Source organism: Leptonotus elevatus, chromosome 2, assembly GCF_054856555.1.
Source record: "Leptonotus elevatus isolate MCC_2025b chromosome 2, RoL_Lele_1.0, whole genome shotgun sequence".
Classification (NCBI taxonomy): domain Eukaryota; kingdom Metazoa; phylum Chordata; class Actinopteri; order Syngnathiformes; family Syngnathidae; genus Leptonotus; species Leptonotus elevatus.
Genome location: NC_141240.1, coordinates 41,971,334 through 41,988,035, shown reverse-complemented (window position 1 = coordinate 41,988,035; position 16,702 = coordinate 41,971,334). Strand labels below are relative to the sequence as shown.

The window sequence follows — 16,702 nt, the reverse complement described above, 5'->3', positions numbered from 1 at the left end:
ATCGGCGCTGTCAGGCACCAAAGTCGGCCGGATCCGCTAATCAGATTTGACAAAAGAACAATTGCAAAAGCCCAAAGCTGCTGAAGCGATAGGAAGAACAATCACCTGGTTAGGCTTCAGAATTGAGGCCGTGGGGGTGCGAGGGGGGCTTCACGCGCAACAATCGCCTTACGTGCAACGTTGTGCGCTTGCGCTCAAGAAGATTCCATTCTTCTTCTTGGCGCTCCTCACGCCACGCAAACAGATGATTGGCGGGCCGAGCCTGCCGCGAAGCGACTCTGATCCTCTCGGAGCTGCCGTGCACAAAACATGCAAGTTGACCCTTTCTGAGATTTGACCTCAATGTTGGGGCGCCCGAACTCATTAAGAGTCTTCTTTTCTAATCCACGTTCCAAAGGCATGCGCGGATCGTACAAAAAGCTTCCTCACCAGCACGTCTCAACATTCGACGTCCTTTCAACAAACGCCGATCCGATCGAATCAACCGCACGGCGCCGGGTCTGCGCGGCAAGCCTCGCGAGTCCGAGAGCTATCGAACAGCGGGGAACTTTCCCGGCCGCATTTGGAAGAATTTCAACACGTTCACCTCTGGCCAAAGAAATCAGCCCACACTGAGGAAGACAAAAGCGCGGCCGGAACCTCGGAAGACGTGAAGCAAATGGATCGCAGGCGTGCGCGAGATACTGAGGGAGGCCTGCCAGTGCGAGACCGTAGTCGTGATGACGGCGCCGAGACCCGATAACAACATTTGCAGACAGAACATTGCTCGCAACAAAGATCCAGCTGTGGAAGGTGGAAGTCCAGTAGATACGAACTATACGGAAGAATTTGAATGCGTCTGTGGAAATGTGCAAATTGATCCTGAGGAACATTTGTGAGGTCAGAGGTCAATGACGTTGCCTCAGAATTCAGAATTCTCAGCACTCTCGCATGTTTTCCCTCGACTTTGTGCAGTCGGGCCGTCATGCCGGCAGAGAAAATGTCCTTCCCCAAAGTGTCCCCACAAATGTGTGAGAATGGATTTGTCCAATGTGTGTTTTTATCAATGGAGAAGCAAGCAAGCTCCCGGGAGAACGAAGAGTTCCGGCCCAACAGCACTGATTGATCATCTCACTGCTTTCGAGACTTCATTTTGCACATAAAGGGTAAGTCAATTAACGATTTAACAGTCCGAAGTGCAGAAGTGACGCAGCGGTTGTGTTTATTGAAAGCGTAGCAGCTGCCAGACAAGCAAATCTATACGGCAATCATGAGGTCAGTTCGCATTACGGGCTGTTTGACCGCAGGCGACAATCGGCGCCGAAGGGAGCAGGCCATCCGTTTGGGCGCGAGGACACGCCCCCTACATCCGCCACGGCTCGTAATCTGACCTCCTTCGGCAAACTGACACGCATCTCAACCGGCACGTTTAATCTGCGCCGGAAGTCAGCGGGGCGTCTGGACGAGTTTGTTTACGATCGGCGGACACGAGGACGCGATGGGTGGAGCTTAAGCGCGCGGATTCCGAGAGAGACGCTAATAGCTAGCGCCAAAGCTAGTCATTTAGCAACAAACTTCAATGACTAAAAGTGAACTGAACTCAACTGAATTGTCTGTTCAAGTAGAAAAGTTGGTCCAATAAAGCCTCAAATAGGTTCCAAAATCGAGCAGACACCGATTAGCTATTTAACGAGCCTCGTGGTCATTTGGAAGGGGCGGGAAAGTGACTTCAAAAGACTCGGCCCGACCTCTTTGTAATGACCCCAGATGTGCGCTTTGGAACAGGGACTCGATTCATGCCGCAGCTTCCCAAGCACAGCGGGGGGGGGGGGGGTCTCTCCGGTGCGCCAAATTAAAAGACTCGGGCTAAGCGTGGCTGCAAGAAAGTAGCGGCGCGCCGATCAGCCAACGGCGACGCGTTGCTCCGCTTGCTCTTTGATGGCGCCGCTTTCTGCTGCTTCATCTCTGCGGAGCGAACGAGAGCAAAAACGTAAGCACGTACAACTCTGCGGCGGCTTCTCGACTTGAGCGTGACCGAACAACAAGTCCAGACTGGAAAAGCCGTTCCGGTCCGTTTGCATGAGCGGCAGAACGCGTCCAACAGAATCCTCTGCAACGTGCCGAAAAACAGAAACGGGGCAACGGGATGCGTCATTGAGACTCTTGATGCCGCGCAGCGCAATTAAGTAACATTAACGGCCTGATTGAAAACGATCCCAAAAGGCATGTTCGCTCACTCAACACATTCTGTGCAACTTTTCGCAACAGGTGACCAAGCGATGGCGACAGCAGCATTCAAAAGTCCGTTTTGTGCTTAGGAAGCGCTGATGCTTTCAATCATCACAATGATGTTTGAAGGGATGGAGTTTTAAGTATTAGCAGAACAGACAAACAAATATATTACTGAGTAACAGAAAATAACTCGACGGCTCCAACCATATAAAAGCCGTGTTTTACTTGATTTGGGAATTGGACGTATCTGCCAAGCAAGACGTAACATTAACAACATGTTTCCATTCTATTTAATCGCATGACTTCAATAGTTAACTCACAATTAATCGCAAATTTGATATCTGTTCGAAATGTACAGTAAAATATATTTTTGTCATACTCTGGTTAACATAAAAGTGGAAAAATGTTCAACTAATAGAAATATGGCTGCATCTTTTAGTCATTGGTGCAGTCATTTCATAATCATTTATACAATTACGAGTGTGATATTGATTTGTGTTGAGGTCATTTTTCTGCCACGAGATGGCACCATTGCATTTGTAAGACAGCTCATTGTATTTTTCTTTTCATATAAAGAGCTATTTAATCGTTACGATGAAGTGCACATTTTTAATATTGTAAAATACAACAGTTGCCACAAATATATGCATTATGATTTAATTTATTACTGCAAAATTTTGACCTGGATGTCTGCTGCGTTGCGCCTGGAATTCCCCCAGAACAGACTTTCCATTAATCGTGCGTTTAAAAAATTGGTGGCGTTAAAGGAACTTTAAATTCACTCAAAATTAACACACTAATATATATATATATATATATATATATATATTATATTCATTATGGGAGAGGGTTGAGTTTGTCCTAGGTTATGTGGCATGACTCCTTCTTGTGATTGGCTAAGACATCTTAGATCATCCGACCGGAAGCCACAAAATGGCATCGCTCGATAATGAATATGTTGCGATCGCGGCTGTTTCTGGCATGACACAAATGTTTACATGAGCGGGAAAAGTTGGTTGTCCCCGTCGCCTCTCATTTTGTCCCTACGCCTCCTCTTTACCAACAGCCGTCACGATTACACACAGCGGTCGCACTTTGCACCTGCTTTTCAGACGATGCGTCTGAAGACGCAAAATCCTCCACTACAATTTGGCGAGTTCCTTCGAGAAAGAGCAAAATGAACAGTACGGTCATGTTTCCTGTTTGACAGACAAAGTCGTGGCTTTGCCCTTTCAGTCGACCAGCGACCACTTCGGGAAGCGAAGTCTGTTTATGATGTCTCGCACGCGGCCCAATACAAATCCAAGACAACACTGACAATGAAGAAGAGTTGAAACGAGAAGACAAGGCGCACAAACTGTTGGCGCCGTTACCTGATGAGCGCCTCCTTCATCCTTGCCAACGTTTACGTCAACGGCCCCCGAGCAGCCCGCTCGCTTCAGCTTGCACACCAGCCATCCTGCTTGCGCGCTCTCGAGGCCTCGCGGCGCCTTTGCAGGGTGCAGGTCCGAGTGTAGTTGTTAGCCGATGACGTGGCTCTCAAGGCACATTTTTCTTCCGTCTTCCCCTACTCTTAAATGGCCCAACCCAAACGGACTGAAGGGATGTTCAGGGTGGGCCGAGCGGGCTGCAGAGCTGCAAAACTGCAGAGCTGCGGGCTGCAGTCTACCACTAATCCCGAGTCGTTTAATGACGGCAGGCCACACCAAGTGGCGTTCACGCTCTGGGGGGTTGACCCGAGTCAGGAGGGGGCGAGCATGTGACCCACACCAGGCTTAGTCAGGGGGGAGGGGGAGGGGGAGGGGCGAGGGGGCCCGCATGCTGGCAGGCGTGCACACCTTCGTCTGCGGCTAAGTGGCCAGTCTTGAGGAATGTCCACATGTTTTCTTCTCGGCCATCAATTTTTGTGTGCACGAGTAGTTCGGTTGTGGACCAAAAGGTTCAGGCAAGGAACCCAAAACGGAGGCTCAAACCTACATACCATCCATTTATTTATTTTCAATACCACTTATGCCGAGTGAGCTTAATCAAATGTCAGACTTTGGCCCACCGCGAGCTGGTTGCCAGCGAATCGCAGGGCAAAGTGCAGCAATCCCCCGAAGCTGGCAGATGCCAGTGGGTCAAAGGTTCAAGGGGGGGCACCTGAAGTCTGGCTGGTCAGGTTGCTCATCAAAGTTGCGCCGTTGAGTGCCAGTAAATGGGCAGCTTTTATTGACAGCAAGAGAATCCTTTTGTCTTCTTCGTGTGCAGTCGGCTGACGCTGGTCGCCGAACTGTGCGAGTCCTCCGCCGTCCAGGTGTCCTCAGTCCAGAAATGACAGCGATCCAACATGGCGGCAATCAACACAAGCCTCACAGAATGTCGCTGAGTGGAGGGAGGGGGTCATAGAATGCGTGACGAGACCGTCTCAGCGGCGTGGCGTCCAATGAGAGCCCTCCGTCCACATGACCCCGAGTCACGGTGACAAATTCATTTGGAACCCATGCAGGACCCAAGCAGGGATGCGCTTGATAGGTTTCTCTCGTCACAATCTGCGCGAGTCGCACTCGCACGGGAAGCGTCACGTGACACGACGCCCTTAAATGATCGTCACGTCACGGTGGTCGCAATGAAGCATTTCAACACAATAAACGCCAGACGAAGGTTCGGCGGCACTCGAGACACGTGGACTGAAATGTTGGTACCGGTAATTCTCTGTTAATCACCAAAAAAATCATCATCATCAAAATGATAAATAAATAAAATGTCATGAAAATTAACCAATAAAAATCAGGCATGGCCTTTGATTTGTGGTTCAACAGAATTATATCGATTTTAAAAAATAACTCATGGACAAACATTATGGTAGCCCTAGAAAAAAATAAGATATAAATCGAGTATAAATAATTTGATCAAAGGGACATATTTAAATCAGGCGTGTCTTCCAATTAGCGTCGGAGGTGAAGCAGTCGCTCGGCCGGTTAAAAAGAGGATAAGAAGTCAGCGAGCTCGTCGGTCACATGGCGAGCACGCGAACCCGAGGAAGCGAAGAAGAGAGTCGCCTTCCAAAGAAAATCAAAGACAAGCACGCTCAATGTGAAAGCTATATTAGGACCCTCTCCGAGCAGCCTGATGTTGCTGCGAGTCCACATGTTCGGAAAAGTGATGACACATTGAAAAGAAGGATAATAACAAATGGGAACGAAATCAAAGATGAACTCCAAGGTCAAGTTGCGTCACAATCAGATCGCACCATCCGTCATCGTCGTCGTCGTCGTCCAAATGGACTTCATGGGAGACGACAATAACCAAAATTGCTGCTCAACTGGATGTAGACTTCTGGGAGAAAATGTCCTTTGGACAGACAAAAGTGGAACTTTTTGCCAAGGCCCGTTAGCGCTACGTTCACAGGCCAAGAAAGGAACATCGTCGCCGCGACGACACATTTCGGAGGCTCGGTTCTATTCCGGAGTTTCTCTGCTACTCCGATCTGAGCATTGTGCGTTGAAATCTCGAGACGAACAAAGTATTCCGGAGAGAAGATGCGCTGCCCAGGGTCAGAATGATCTCAAGTTGCAGGTCGCGGCTGTTGCAACGAGGTCACGACCCCAAAACACCAACAAGGACCGAGAGCAAAACATCGGCCTATTCTGAAGCGGTCTTGTGCGAGCCTCCACTTCAACCCTGTCGACGAACATCCGCCACGAAACGAACCCTCTTCAAACCCGGGACAAGTGGAGCAGTTTGCTCATGAAAATGGCTCAAGGTCAAACATCGTGAGAAAACGCGAGCCGTGCAAAAGATTTCAAATATGCGCAAATCATCCGAACGGCTCTTGAAATATTCAAGCCATTCAAGTGCGACGCGCTTTTCTAATGAGCCGATAAGTCGCCGGTTTGAAGCAAGCTCATGCGAAGGCTCCCGAATGTCTTTCCGCAAACGATGGGCTCCGGACTGAGCGGGAACGCCGGGTTCGAGGAGGCTTTCCGTTTGCTTCTCATAGCGCGAGTGCGATGCGCGACGACAAGCGCAAGTGAGCACGTTGAGCTTTTTCACCTGGAGAACTGCTGGCGCAGGGAGACCACGTGGGCCCGGCCCAGCTCCGATTCCTGCCTGGCTTCTCGGAGACGCTTCTCGCTCTCCAGACGCAGGCGTCGCTCTTCCTCCAGCTCGTGGATCAGCTTTTCTCGCTGCGTGGAGGCACACACAAAAAAAAAAAACATGAGACGGCAAGTTGACGCCAACAAACCCAGTCTTACCGACACGCGTCGTCTTTGGCAAAAAGTGCACATTCGAAGACCGCAGTAAATCACGATGACATTTAATGCCAAGTTGTCGCATCGTTTCTATCGAAGCAGAATCACCCAAAATGTCCGAGCACATCACATTTTCAATCTTTCACCGCACGCTGTGGAGCCTTTGAGCTCGACATGAGTTAGAAGCGCATCCCCTCGTCCCCGTTTGGTTCGATTTGGACGGAGGGAAAACCACTTGTCGCGCATCGAGTCCGTTTTCTCGCTCAAGACGAGTTTGCAATGAACTCTTTGTTCGTGCTTTCATTGGATTCTTCTGTCTCCTCAAAATGTGCTTCGACGCCGCAGCCGTTCCTCGGCTTAGCAGTTTGAAATCTTCCTTGCATTCGTTGCGCTCGGTGCGGGCCGGGTCATTTCCACACCAGCGCCGGCCGGCCGGCTCTCTTTGCTTCGCAAGCAGCATCGTTCAGTGGTCATCTCAAAAAAAGGATTTTACGTCCGGACGGCTCACGCACATGAACGTGTTCAATGTTTAATCATGAAAGTCATCACGAGCGCATTGATGTCAAATATAGACTAATGAACTTGACTCATGACATTGATCATAAACGCACCAGTTACCGATAACTGGGTACACGGAAGACGGTTCAAGGTGGGTTTATATTTGTCATCTTCATCTGTTGGACTTCATTTCATTGAATTGCCGTGGCAACGCACAACCGATAAATGTCACGACGAACAACAGCAGAAATGACTGAAAATTCAAACATTCACTGCTCAACATTGAGTACACAATCAGATGCCAACGCGGCGACATGCTGAAGGAGAAAATTGTTGGTATCTTTGCATTTTAAAATAACAACAACAAATACAACAGGTCAACAACCTACGATGGCCACAGAAGTCATTTATAAAATGCAAATTTGACTTTGAATCTAAAAATGTATTAGTAAAACTCGCGTATCGCTTCATTTTTGTGGTCTAATAGAATTACAAATATGAATATGCTATATATAGATTTCCCCAGATAAGAATTGGTCAGCTCAGAGCAGTTTACACAAAAGCATGAGGGGGACATCTAGTGGTGGAAAAGGGAGGTGCGTGTAAATGCAGTGAGGACTGAAGAAGATGAAGTTGGCAGACGAGTTAAATTAAAACGCACGCACGCACGCACGATATCTTACTGAGATATGTTTCTAATATTTGGGTTCCTGTTTCATTTAGCATTATGGGTGGGTAAAATATTTTAAACAGCACATTTGACTTTTTGCAAATGAAATCAACCGAATGAAATGAAACGAAACAATGCAGTTGCCTGTTTTACAGTAAGTCGCATACAAGAGCAATAAACAAAGCAAATAGCGCTCACGTCGTACGGCATAAAACATCGGACTCACAAAAGCACATGTTGTCCACTTGAATCTTTAGGGCGTCAAGACTAAACCCAAGACGCCATTAAAAGCAGCGCTTGCAAATTGGCAGCTAAACTGCAGAATGTGGAGCAGCTCAGCACACAATACAGCACAGAGGCTCCTTCTGGCAAAGGTAATGGCGGCCATAAATCCAGCTGCAAGAAAAAAATAAAAAAAGAAGCATAGCCGAGACACAAAAGTCCACACCTGGACCCTTCATAAACTTGCACTTCGCTTTCCTCTTCGCTGGAAATCGCATTTGAATGACAAAGCCGCTAATAAGACCAAAGACAAAAGCCTTTTCTTCACGCAGTATTCCTCAACAACAGCAGCTTTTGTTGTGTTTTGCTTGCCCACGTGACCAAAGTGAGAAGCAGCAAGCGCGGATCTGCCGGCAGACTGAAGCCAAGAATCTCAATAACAAGGCAAGATTTACTGTCTTATGCCAGTAAAAGCCTTTCAATGGCTTGACTTCAATATATAATTCCGGCCGTTTAAGCAGGCAGGAGGCCGTAAAATCCAACATTAGCATATCTTTATGTGCAGGCCGGCAATACATCACGCTGACTCTCAAATGCAAAATGGCGTTCATTTCTCCAAGTGTCCTTTAATGGGACGCAGCAAGCCTCAATTCGAGCCACGACCGCCACAAAAATGAGAGCAGACGCGAATGCGTGTCATATCCGCTTTTGCCGGTAGAGGGCGCCAGTTCGCAAACAGAACAAGGACTCCGTCCGCTCTGCCTGCCAAAACGTCACAGCGGCTGCAAAATAAAGATATCCAAAGGGAATAAGAGAAGCCATTTGGTCTACGGAGCGATATGGGGGTCTTTGAAGATGACATTTGACCTCCATCGCAGACGGCGCAGCTTTCATTTTCTGGATGCTGAAAAATGCAGCCATCTCCAGATGAATCCATTTGTCACAATGAACATGAAACGCTCATAATTGAATGAGGACGCGGACGACTTCCTGGTACGCATGAAGACCGAGTCTTAAACGTTATTAGCTGAAGCGAGGCCCAGCTTCTGAAATGGTTACAAGGTAATGGTGGCCATTCAAGCTGAATGACTACAAGACACACCAGCCCCCCCCCCCCCCCCCCCACATCCCAGTGAAAGATCCACGGATGGCTGTAAATGAATTAGAGACCTCGTTGTCCGCCTGCAGTTGCGACCGACTCCCATTTGGGAAAGGCCGCATCAGCATTATCAGCTCAAGTGCACGAGCCCGCGCAGGCGGCTCATCAATGGATCAACTGATGTCCATCTGCAAGTGCAGTTTTGGAGCCGCTCGATAATCTCTTCATTGCGCAGAGGATTCCCCCCCCCCCCCCCCGCCCGCCGTCACCCCCTCGTTCGCATTCTAATCAAAGGGCCGGGAGCGGATCTCTGGCTGCTCGCTAAAGCAAACATCGGGGACGCAAGACACCACAAAGGTTCTTAGTTCATTAATAAAACATGCCGCTGGCTTACGTGTGCTCGTCAGCGGATTCAAATGGAACGCGACAAGGAGGAGCATTTTCGCATGTAGAATCGACTTGAGCAAACGCAAATCATCAAGTCGTCAGGCTTTGTTTCACTGCGTTGCTTTAAGAATAAGAACAATAGTGACAAACCAGCAAACAAACAGTAGCAGCTCATAGCAATTGGCAATGGGCAATGCCCCCCCCCCCCCACGCACACTTTTTGTAGTCAACATCTTGAATTCAGTTCGTTCTTTCACGTTGTCGACATGCAGCCACAAAAAATGTGTGGGAAGAGTTCAGCAGCTCATGAGCATTAACTGAGCATTAAATGAAGGTTTGCGGGAAATCCACGTCAGCAGTAGAGCAACGCCTCTCTCGCATCTTCATCGTTGCTCTCTCACGCCGTCACAGTAAGAAACTTTGTGTCCATCTCAGGATCTTTTTTTCCATTTGTCGGATCACGAGCCATGACACTGACGACACGCCGGCCAGTCCGGCAGACCCGATGAGCGACGCAACCGTCGGCGGGACGTAAGCTACGACGACAACGAACACTACGAGGCGTGTCCGAAAAGTAACGTGACCGATTGTCTCCGATGAGCGACGTGCAAAAGCGAAATGAGCAAATTGATGTCTCGTTACTGTCATCTCAGCTTATTGACTCAAAATGACCCACAAAGCAGTCTGAAAAGTAGTGAACATCGAGTCTCGCTCAACCGGGTTGATAAAGACCACAATGCATTGCGAGTATGAAAAAAACATGGCGCAAGCGCGGGAATCAAAGTGATGCATTAAACATACACTGCGGGAATCATTCTTTTCTTTTCGTTGAACTTCTGCACAACAAAGGAACTAAAGAACCGTTTTAAAACATTTTCATTCACAATAAATCGCCGGCGTGTCATGACAAGTACGGCGGTCATGTGACATGCGACGAGGCCAACGTAGCGAGCGGGCTGTCCCAATCGCCAATCGGAACCACCGCATTAATATTAGACCGCCGGGCTACGCAGTGAATGAGGGGTCAGGGGTCAAAGGTGCACATTCGGACACAGCCGCTTGTTTTTTTCTAACGAAAAGTGTGAGACGGTTTCCTTGTTCATTCGTCAGCGCTGAGAACAAAACATTAAAGGTTGCAGAAAGCTGACATTGCGCACACGCGCAGGAACAGGCGCCATCCTACCAGCGGCCATTCATGCTCGCCAGAGGAGAACCTTTTCCGGCTGGAGAGACGCACGGCAGGTGAGCCGCTCCCATTCGTCACCCGGCAGCGCTCTTCCGCCAATCGGGTCGAGGCGTGAGACGAGCCCATCCCGGCGCTGTCCCTGGACGCCCATGATAAGCAAGCCCGTGTGCGAGGCAGCACCCGAGTCCCATGCAGCCGCTTGACCCCTCCCTGACGTGCACGCGCACGCGCACGCGCACGAGCCCGTCCTGTCGCGGGCATCGGCTGTCGACAAAAGAACTTCCGTCTTAACAGCGCTGCCGGCAGAGTCGAGCGATGAACGTCTGCTCGTTCATCGCTCAACGCTGACTAGTCACATGATGTCGTACCAATTCAAATGTTCGCCATCAACTTGATCCAAAGTTGATGCATTTGATTTGCATAATCCTCCATCTGCAATTTACAATTGAAAATACAAAAGCTTATGACGGCCTCAGACTTCTTTACGGCTCCACAGCGCACTCGATTAAAACCCGACTTATTCCTGCACTGACGTGTGTTCGTGCGCAAACGCAGGAGGGTTCGCTGCCATTGAGCAAACACGGGCAGTTGCCCTCAAACGTCTCTTTAAAAGGAATTCTCTTTGATTTCATTTATTGTCGTTTCAGTCTTACTTCGCATGCTTAAAAACACTCGCCCGGTCGATCGCGATGTCTCAAATAGGTTTGAACGTGTCGTCCGGACTCCCTCAAAAGAGCATCAAACAGCAGCAGCTCATTCAGAATGCGGCAGCTCAGGTTTCGAACCTCAACAAAGGGATCAGAACATGATGCAGTTCTCGAGGCTGCTTATGGAATTGATTTGAAAATCCTGCTACTGTTCTCCAAATCACAGAATGCTTTGGATCCTGAATACATTAAAGACTTGCTGATTGAATAGAACCCCAGTGAGGCTCTGAGGTCCGCAGACTCGGGTCAATTCGTGGAGCCCAGAGTTCAAAGCGAACACGGCGAAGCGGCATTTGGCTGCTATGCTGCACGCAAATAGAATGAGCTGCCGATAGAAGTGAAAAGTCAGCCTCGGGTGTTAAATCCAGCTTCCAAACGTTGCTTTTCCGATACCTTTAAGGTCTTTTGAATGGTTTCCCTTTTTATCCGTTATTTTAGAAACCTACGGTTATGTCTTTACATTCAAACATTTTAAATGTATAAACGTCATCTGGTCATGTGTTGAAATTTAGCTTGGTTTTGTCTGACCTTTGTTGAAGCACATGAAGTTGCTTTTGCGTATGACACGATGACTTTTTTAAATCAGATGAATCACGTCTTAGAATTTCGATTCATCGCTTCATTAAAAGGCATTTTATCCCAATTTTCTGGAAGAGAAGCAGTTAGAATACCACAGTTCTCCCAAATTTTAGAAAATGTATGGACACGTTTATTGAGAAACATAAGCTGAAAATCAAGACGGGTTTAGAGAAAAGCCTCGACGGCAGTCATGGAACTCTTAAAGCAATTTCTGCCAAAATATCCAAGTAGAGCACAAGACAAGTTTGAACTTCATCCCGACAGAATGTGCAAGCGTGTTCAGTCTTTTGACTTTGTGACAGCGAAGGCCGCCTGAAATCGAAAGAACGATGACTTGACATTTCCAAATGTTCCTTCACGTCAACATGTTACAAACGAAGAATCCCGCCCGTTTGCGTTCGAGTCCGCAAAAGTGTGCTTTCCTCACGAGATGTTCTTTTTTTGCACAAGTTTAGTCAAGCGCAGGCTCGAGCATCGAACCTTGACAGCGGCACCTCTGCGTGCCTTTCTGGCGAGCGCCGTATCAGTGAGCGTCCGCAGACCTCAAAGAAAAATAAAGTCCAGACGGTTTATTTTCCCACGCTGTTTGCTCAGCCGTTTCCAGTGGCCAGAATCTTAGCCAACAGTCCAAATGCCTTTTTAATGGGGAGCTCCGCCCCCCGCGCAGCGCTCGTAACGCTCTCTTTACGAGTCTGCGTGTTTGCAGCCCGACAGGAAAGCGCGCATCCTGCCCCCCCCCCCGAGCGGACTGAGATTGCGGCTTGAAACGACCGTGGCCACGCCCCTCGCCACGACACGCCTCTGCGAAGAATTCCACAAGAAAGAGGCCGCGAGACTGTTAATGAGAAATCGCACTCACAACGCATCAAGCTTGTCGAAGGAGAGCCACGGGAACGCATTTGGAATTTTCCATCTGCGTGTCCACTGATCAATGGCGTCGATCGATCCTCGCAAAAGATCCAAAAGCCGAAGCGTTGTCAGGTGATGCCGTCAAGTTATCGCGTTTCTCAACAGGAGCTCCAATTCTGTCACGAGGGCAAAGTTTGGTTGCGGACACAAACGCAGGCAAGGAGAGGCAGAGAGACAAAAAAAAAGAAGGGAATTAGTCAAAACAAAAGCAAACTCCAAATGGCAGTAAAACTAAACGTGTGGAGGAAAAAAACTGGCAACATGACGGGAGGAAAACGACAAGCGACGCAGACAGAAGAGAGACAGCAGACGAAATGCACGCACACGCTAACGACACAACAAGACACACCTGGGGCAAGACGCAAGTGGCTGAGGGCACTGATTGGTTGACGCGAGGAAGGGCGGGGTTACACTTAACGAGACAAAGAAAAACGGAACCCGAACATGACACATTTCATGACAAATGAAAACACAACGCTGCGAGCACGTTCACGTGCCGTCAATATTCGGGTTAAGGTCCCAATTCCGGTTTGTGAACCCATCGAGGTGACGCGTTTGCATGCGTGGCGGGAAGAGTTAGTCCCGCTTACACGCGTGCTCGATTGGAAGAACGCGTTCGGACAACGTCATTACGTCAATAACGTCATTTCCGCTTTGAACTCACGATACGTTCAATGAAAGACACGATATTGATGTTACTCGCCACGCGAGGTTCGTGTGCTTGAGGAGTTCCGCTGGGTTACACGCCAGAAGCGCCGCCTTCGATATCGGCACAAAGCGCGGCCTTTTTAGCATCGAGACGCAAAATAACGTGAAAACGCAGCGGAGGGAGGCTCCTTTGGCAAGTGGGCGGAGCCGTGCGTCGTGACGACAGACCAAGATGCCTTGCCAAGAAGAAAATGGCGAGCATGCGCACAGCGATCGATCGCGATATTCCCGTTTATAGCAAGAGCAAGAAGTCCGGTTCTGAAATGAGTAACCCGGGGTTGATATTCAGGTGGCGCCGAATAAGAGCACATTTGGGGCTTTGCGCGTGTTTTCATGACCTTATTGCGCGCATGTAAACGTAGTCAGTGTCAAGCTGTAACTTGCACCCGCAGCCGGCATTTGCCGCCTGCCGCCGGACGGCTACTTTCTGCCCGGGATCCGCTTCCTTCTTGAGGACAAGCATCACATGTCCGTCCGGCACTGGCGGCGTTTTTGGGGCAAGCATGGAAGCGGGCAACTGCGCGAGTCGCTGCCGGTTTGCACTTTTCACCAACCGGCGGCATTTCGACCCTCATTATCTCCTCCATGCAGCTTTTGTCCTTCTGGCGAGGAGTTGCGAACGCTCCCAGGAATGCCAGAAAGGGAGCGCGAGGGGACTCCAACTGGGATAATCCCAATTTCAAATGGAGCTTAGTGCTACCTCCCCAGCAGCTCCTGTCTCAGTCAGATAACTCATCACCCCCCCCCCCCCCCCCCCCCACCGTGCGCGAGCCGACAATACACGCACGCACATGCAGCGTTCTCCAAAGACATCATTAGCATGTTGCGCGCCCGCGAGAGTGTGAGCCGCTCCTCCGTAGCCAATGAGATGTTTTCCTTGGCGGAGGTCGCTGAGGTTCGTGCTACGGGACGAGGCAATGGCGCGGATGCCGCACAAAGAATTGCGGTGCGTAAAGCCGGCGCGCGCACACAGTGAAGAATCAGTGGCTGTGACGGCGCTAACGATTGAAAAATAAGCATTTGGCTGCAGATGTTGACGCGCTGGAAAGAGCCAGCATCAACATCTGCAATGCAAGCACAACCACAAGTTGGTGAGAGAAGCGAAGACGACTCCATGCGGGTGTGCTGGCGTCGGCGCTCTTTTGCAACATCATTTCTGTGGACGTTGGGTCGCATGTTGACTTGAACCGCAACGGTAGCAACGGCGGCAACGGCGGCAACGGCGGCAACGGCGGCAACGGCAGCAACGGCGGCAACGGCGGCAACGGCAGCAACGGCAGCAACGGCAGCAACGGTGGCAACGGCACGCCTGAGCGCCGCCTTGCTTACCTTCTTGACCGGGAGATGAAAAACAACAACAACAACAACAAAACCTCACACATCCCCATGATGCAGTTTATGAATTTTTGCTTTGGGAATTTGACTTTGGCGCCTCAGCCAATCCGAGGCAGGCTGCGGTCAGCGCTATCGGCTGAACTCTTTGGAATGGCGCGGTTTGCGGTTCCGCCTCGTGACGACGAGGAAGCCTCGCCCAGCATTGTGATGTCTGTCTGAAGTCTTTTTTTAGATCGTTTCATTTCAATAATTGTCTCCTACAAAACCAGTTGATGAGCTGGCGGCGTGTGACTAATGTGTGTGCGTGAAAAAAGCGAAGCTTGCAGCCGAGCCGCGCCGGCCGGCCGGCGTGCTTTCTTTACCATTGTTCCTTCGCTCTTGCTCCGCGCAACTTCCCTCTGCAGGCGAGCCACGGCCAGCTTTTCCCTGTACAAAAAAAGAGAGAAAAATGGGGAAAAATAAGTAATGTGATTTCATTACACGTCCTGCTGAAAATGAGAGATAGACTTTTTTTAGTGTCGAGACCGGTACCGATTATTAGTAGTCAAGGAGAACGACAACCCATATTTCAAGACGATATTCATTTGCAGTAAAAGAGAAAATATGAACGTAAATAAACAACATTTTTTTCTTTTAATTTTAAACATAAGAAGAATTGACACCTCTATTTAAGAATTATAACAAAAATTGTCACCAGCATGTGTTACGCTATAACCTGGGATTCCTTTTGTGAACGCGTTTACAACATGGACGTTGTTCAGCCGGCACCTGAGCCGCCTCCACATAACCCCCCCCCCCCCCACCCCCAAACTCACACCTTGCCAATCTCAACATGACATCACAGTTTCTCAGCCGCTGGTGATTAAGAGTGAAAAGTCCGTCTGGACTGAAACAATGGCGCTCCTTCTAAAGACAGCAGACGCATTTGAGCAAAGGCGGCATTGTGAGTTTCGCGCTGACTCAGCAAGTGCCAAGACGCAAGCGTCGTGTTTGGGTGTGTCGCATATCTTAAGGCAGCGCCACATGAACAAAAAGACGTTTCTGTCCAAATGACCAACATTGATCTCAAGTAACAGAAGGTCAAAGTATTCATCAAAGCCAAGTCATAGGTTTGATTCCCCCCCAAAATTAAATACATGTGAGCATTATTCATATTCATTATATTCATAAATTAACTCATTGACTGGCAGCCATTTTGACTGAAGCAAGCCCCTTCGCTCCCGGCTGTTTGTTTATTTATTTAGCAGTTCAGAATTCAATCATGACGGAAATACGCATCCTGAAGCATTTTTTGAGCGGGCATCGAATAGATTCGATTTTCTAAAAACAAAAACTTTATCGTAGATGTTATGGGAAGCGTCATTATTTATTTGCCATCTGCTATTGGCATTGACGTCCATGGAATTTGCATAAACAGCCAGTAAATGTTTCCAAAAAGTTTGAATCCACACAACGGGCTCGAACTGGATTTCAGCGCTTTCAAGGACTTCACGCTTTATTGTTCTGATCGAGTAGCTCACATTTGTGTGAAAATTCCACAAGGATAAAAACGAACACGCCCGATCGCTCCCGATCCGGGTTGGTGACATCATCGTCGTCGTTGTCATTATGATGCGTAACGTCAACTGCGGCAATCACAGCCAATATAAAGTAGCCATATTGGACTTTGAAGCGCATTGCGGAGCTTTGCAACCCAGTTTGCTTTTCATGAGAGCAAAAAGCACACGTCCGCTTTAATCTCTGTGCAGAACGAGGCTGACGGATTAAGCATCGCGTGAGGATGACGGAGGATTTTGCACAAACTGGAGCAGATCAGATGCGATCGCAAGAACGGGCGACAGAAATGTTCCCGATATTGTCACGGAGTTCGCAAGTGACCTGAACATGCCGGCTGCGTGTCGGTCAGCGCCGCCGCGCATTTCTGCATTCGCGTTCCCGCACGCCGCCCCGCGGCCC

At 49.1% G+C, this 16,702-nt stretch overlaps 1 protein-coding gene across 8 annotated transcripts in view; it reads right to left on the bottom strand.

The window, feature by feature from the left end:
- The window catches only part of LOC147180087 (nck-associated protein 5-like), a 70,477-nt gene that overhangs the window by 28,314 nt on the left and 25,461 nt on the right, over window positions 1–16,702 (bottom strand). For 5 of the 8 annotated variants that reach the window (XM_086067517.1, XM_086067521.1, XM_086067514.1 and 2 more), the window contains 2 exons: window positions 15,109–15,172; window positions 6,247–6,380 (listed from right to left, as the gene is read on the bottom strand). In XM_086067517.1, coding sequence (XP_085923643.1) covers window positions 6,247–6,380; window positions 15,109–15,111 — 137 coding nt within the window. In that variant the 5' untranslated portion in view covers window positions 15,112–15,172. Of the gene's footprint in view, window positions 1–6,246; window positions 6,381–12,653; window positions 12,820–15,108; window positions 15,173–16,702 lie in introns of all 8 variants that reach the window. The other 3 variants (XM_086067520.1, XM_086067519.1, XM_086067518.1) reach the window with 1 other exon arrangement.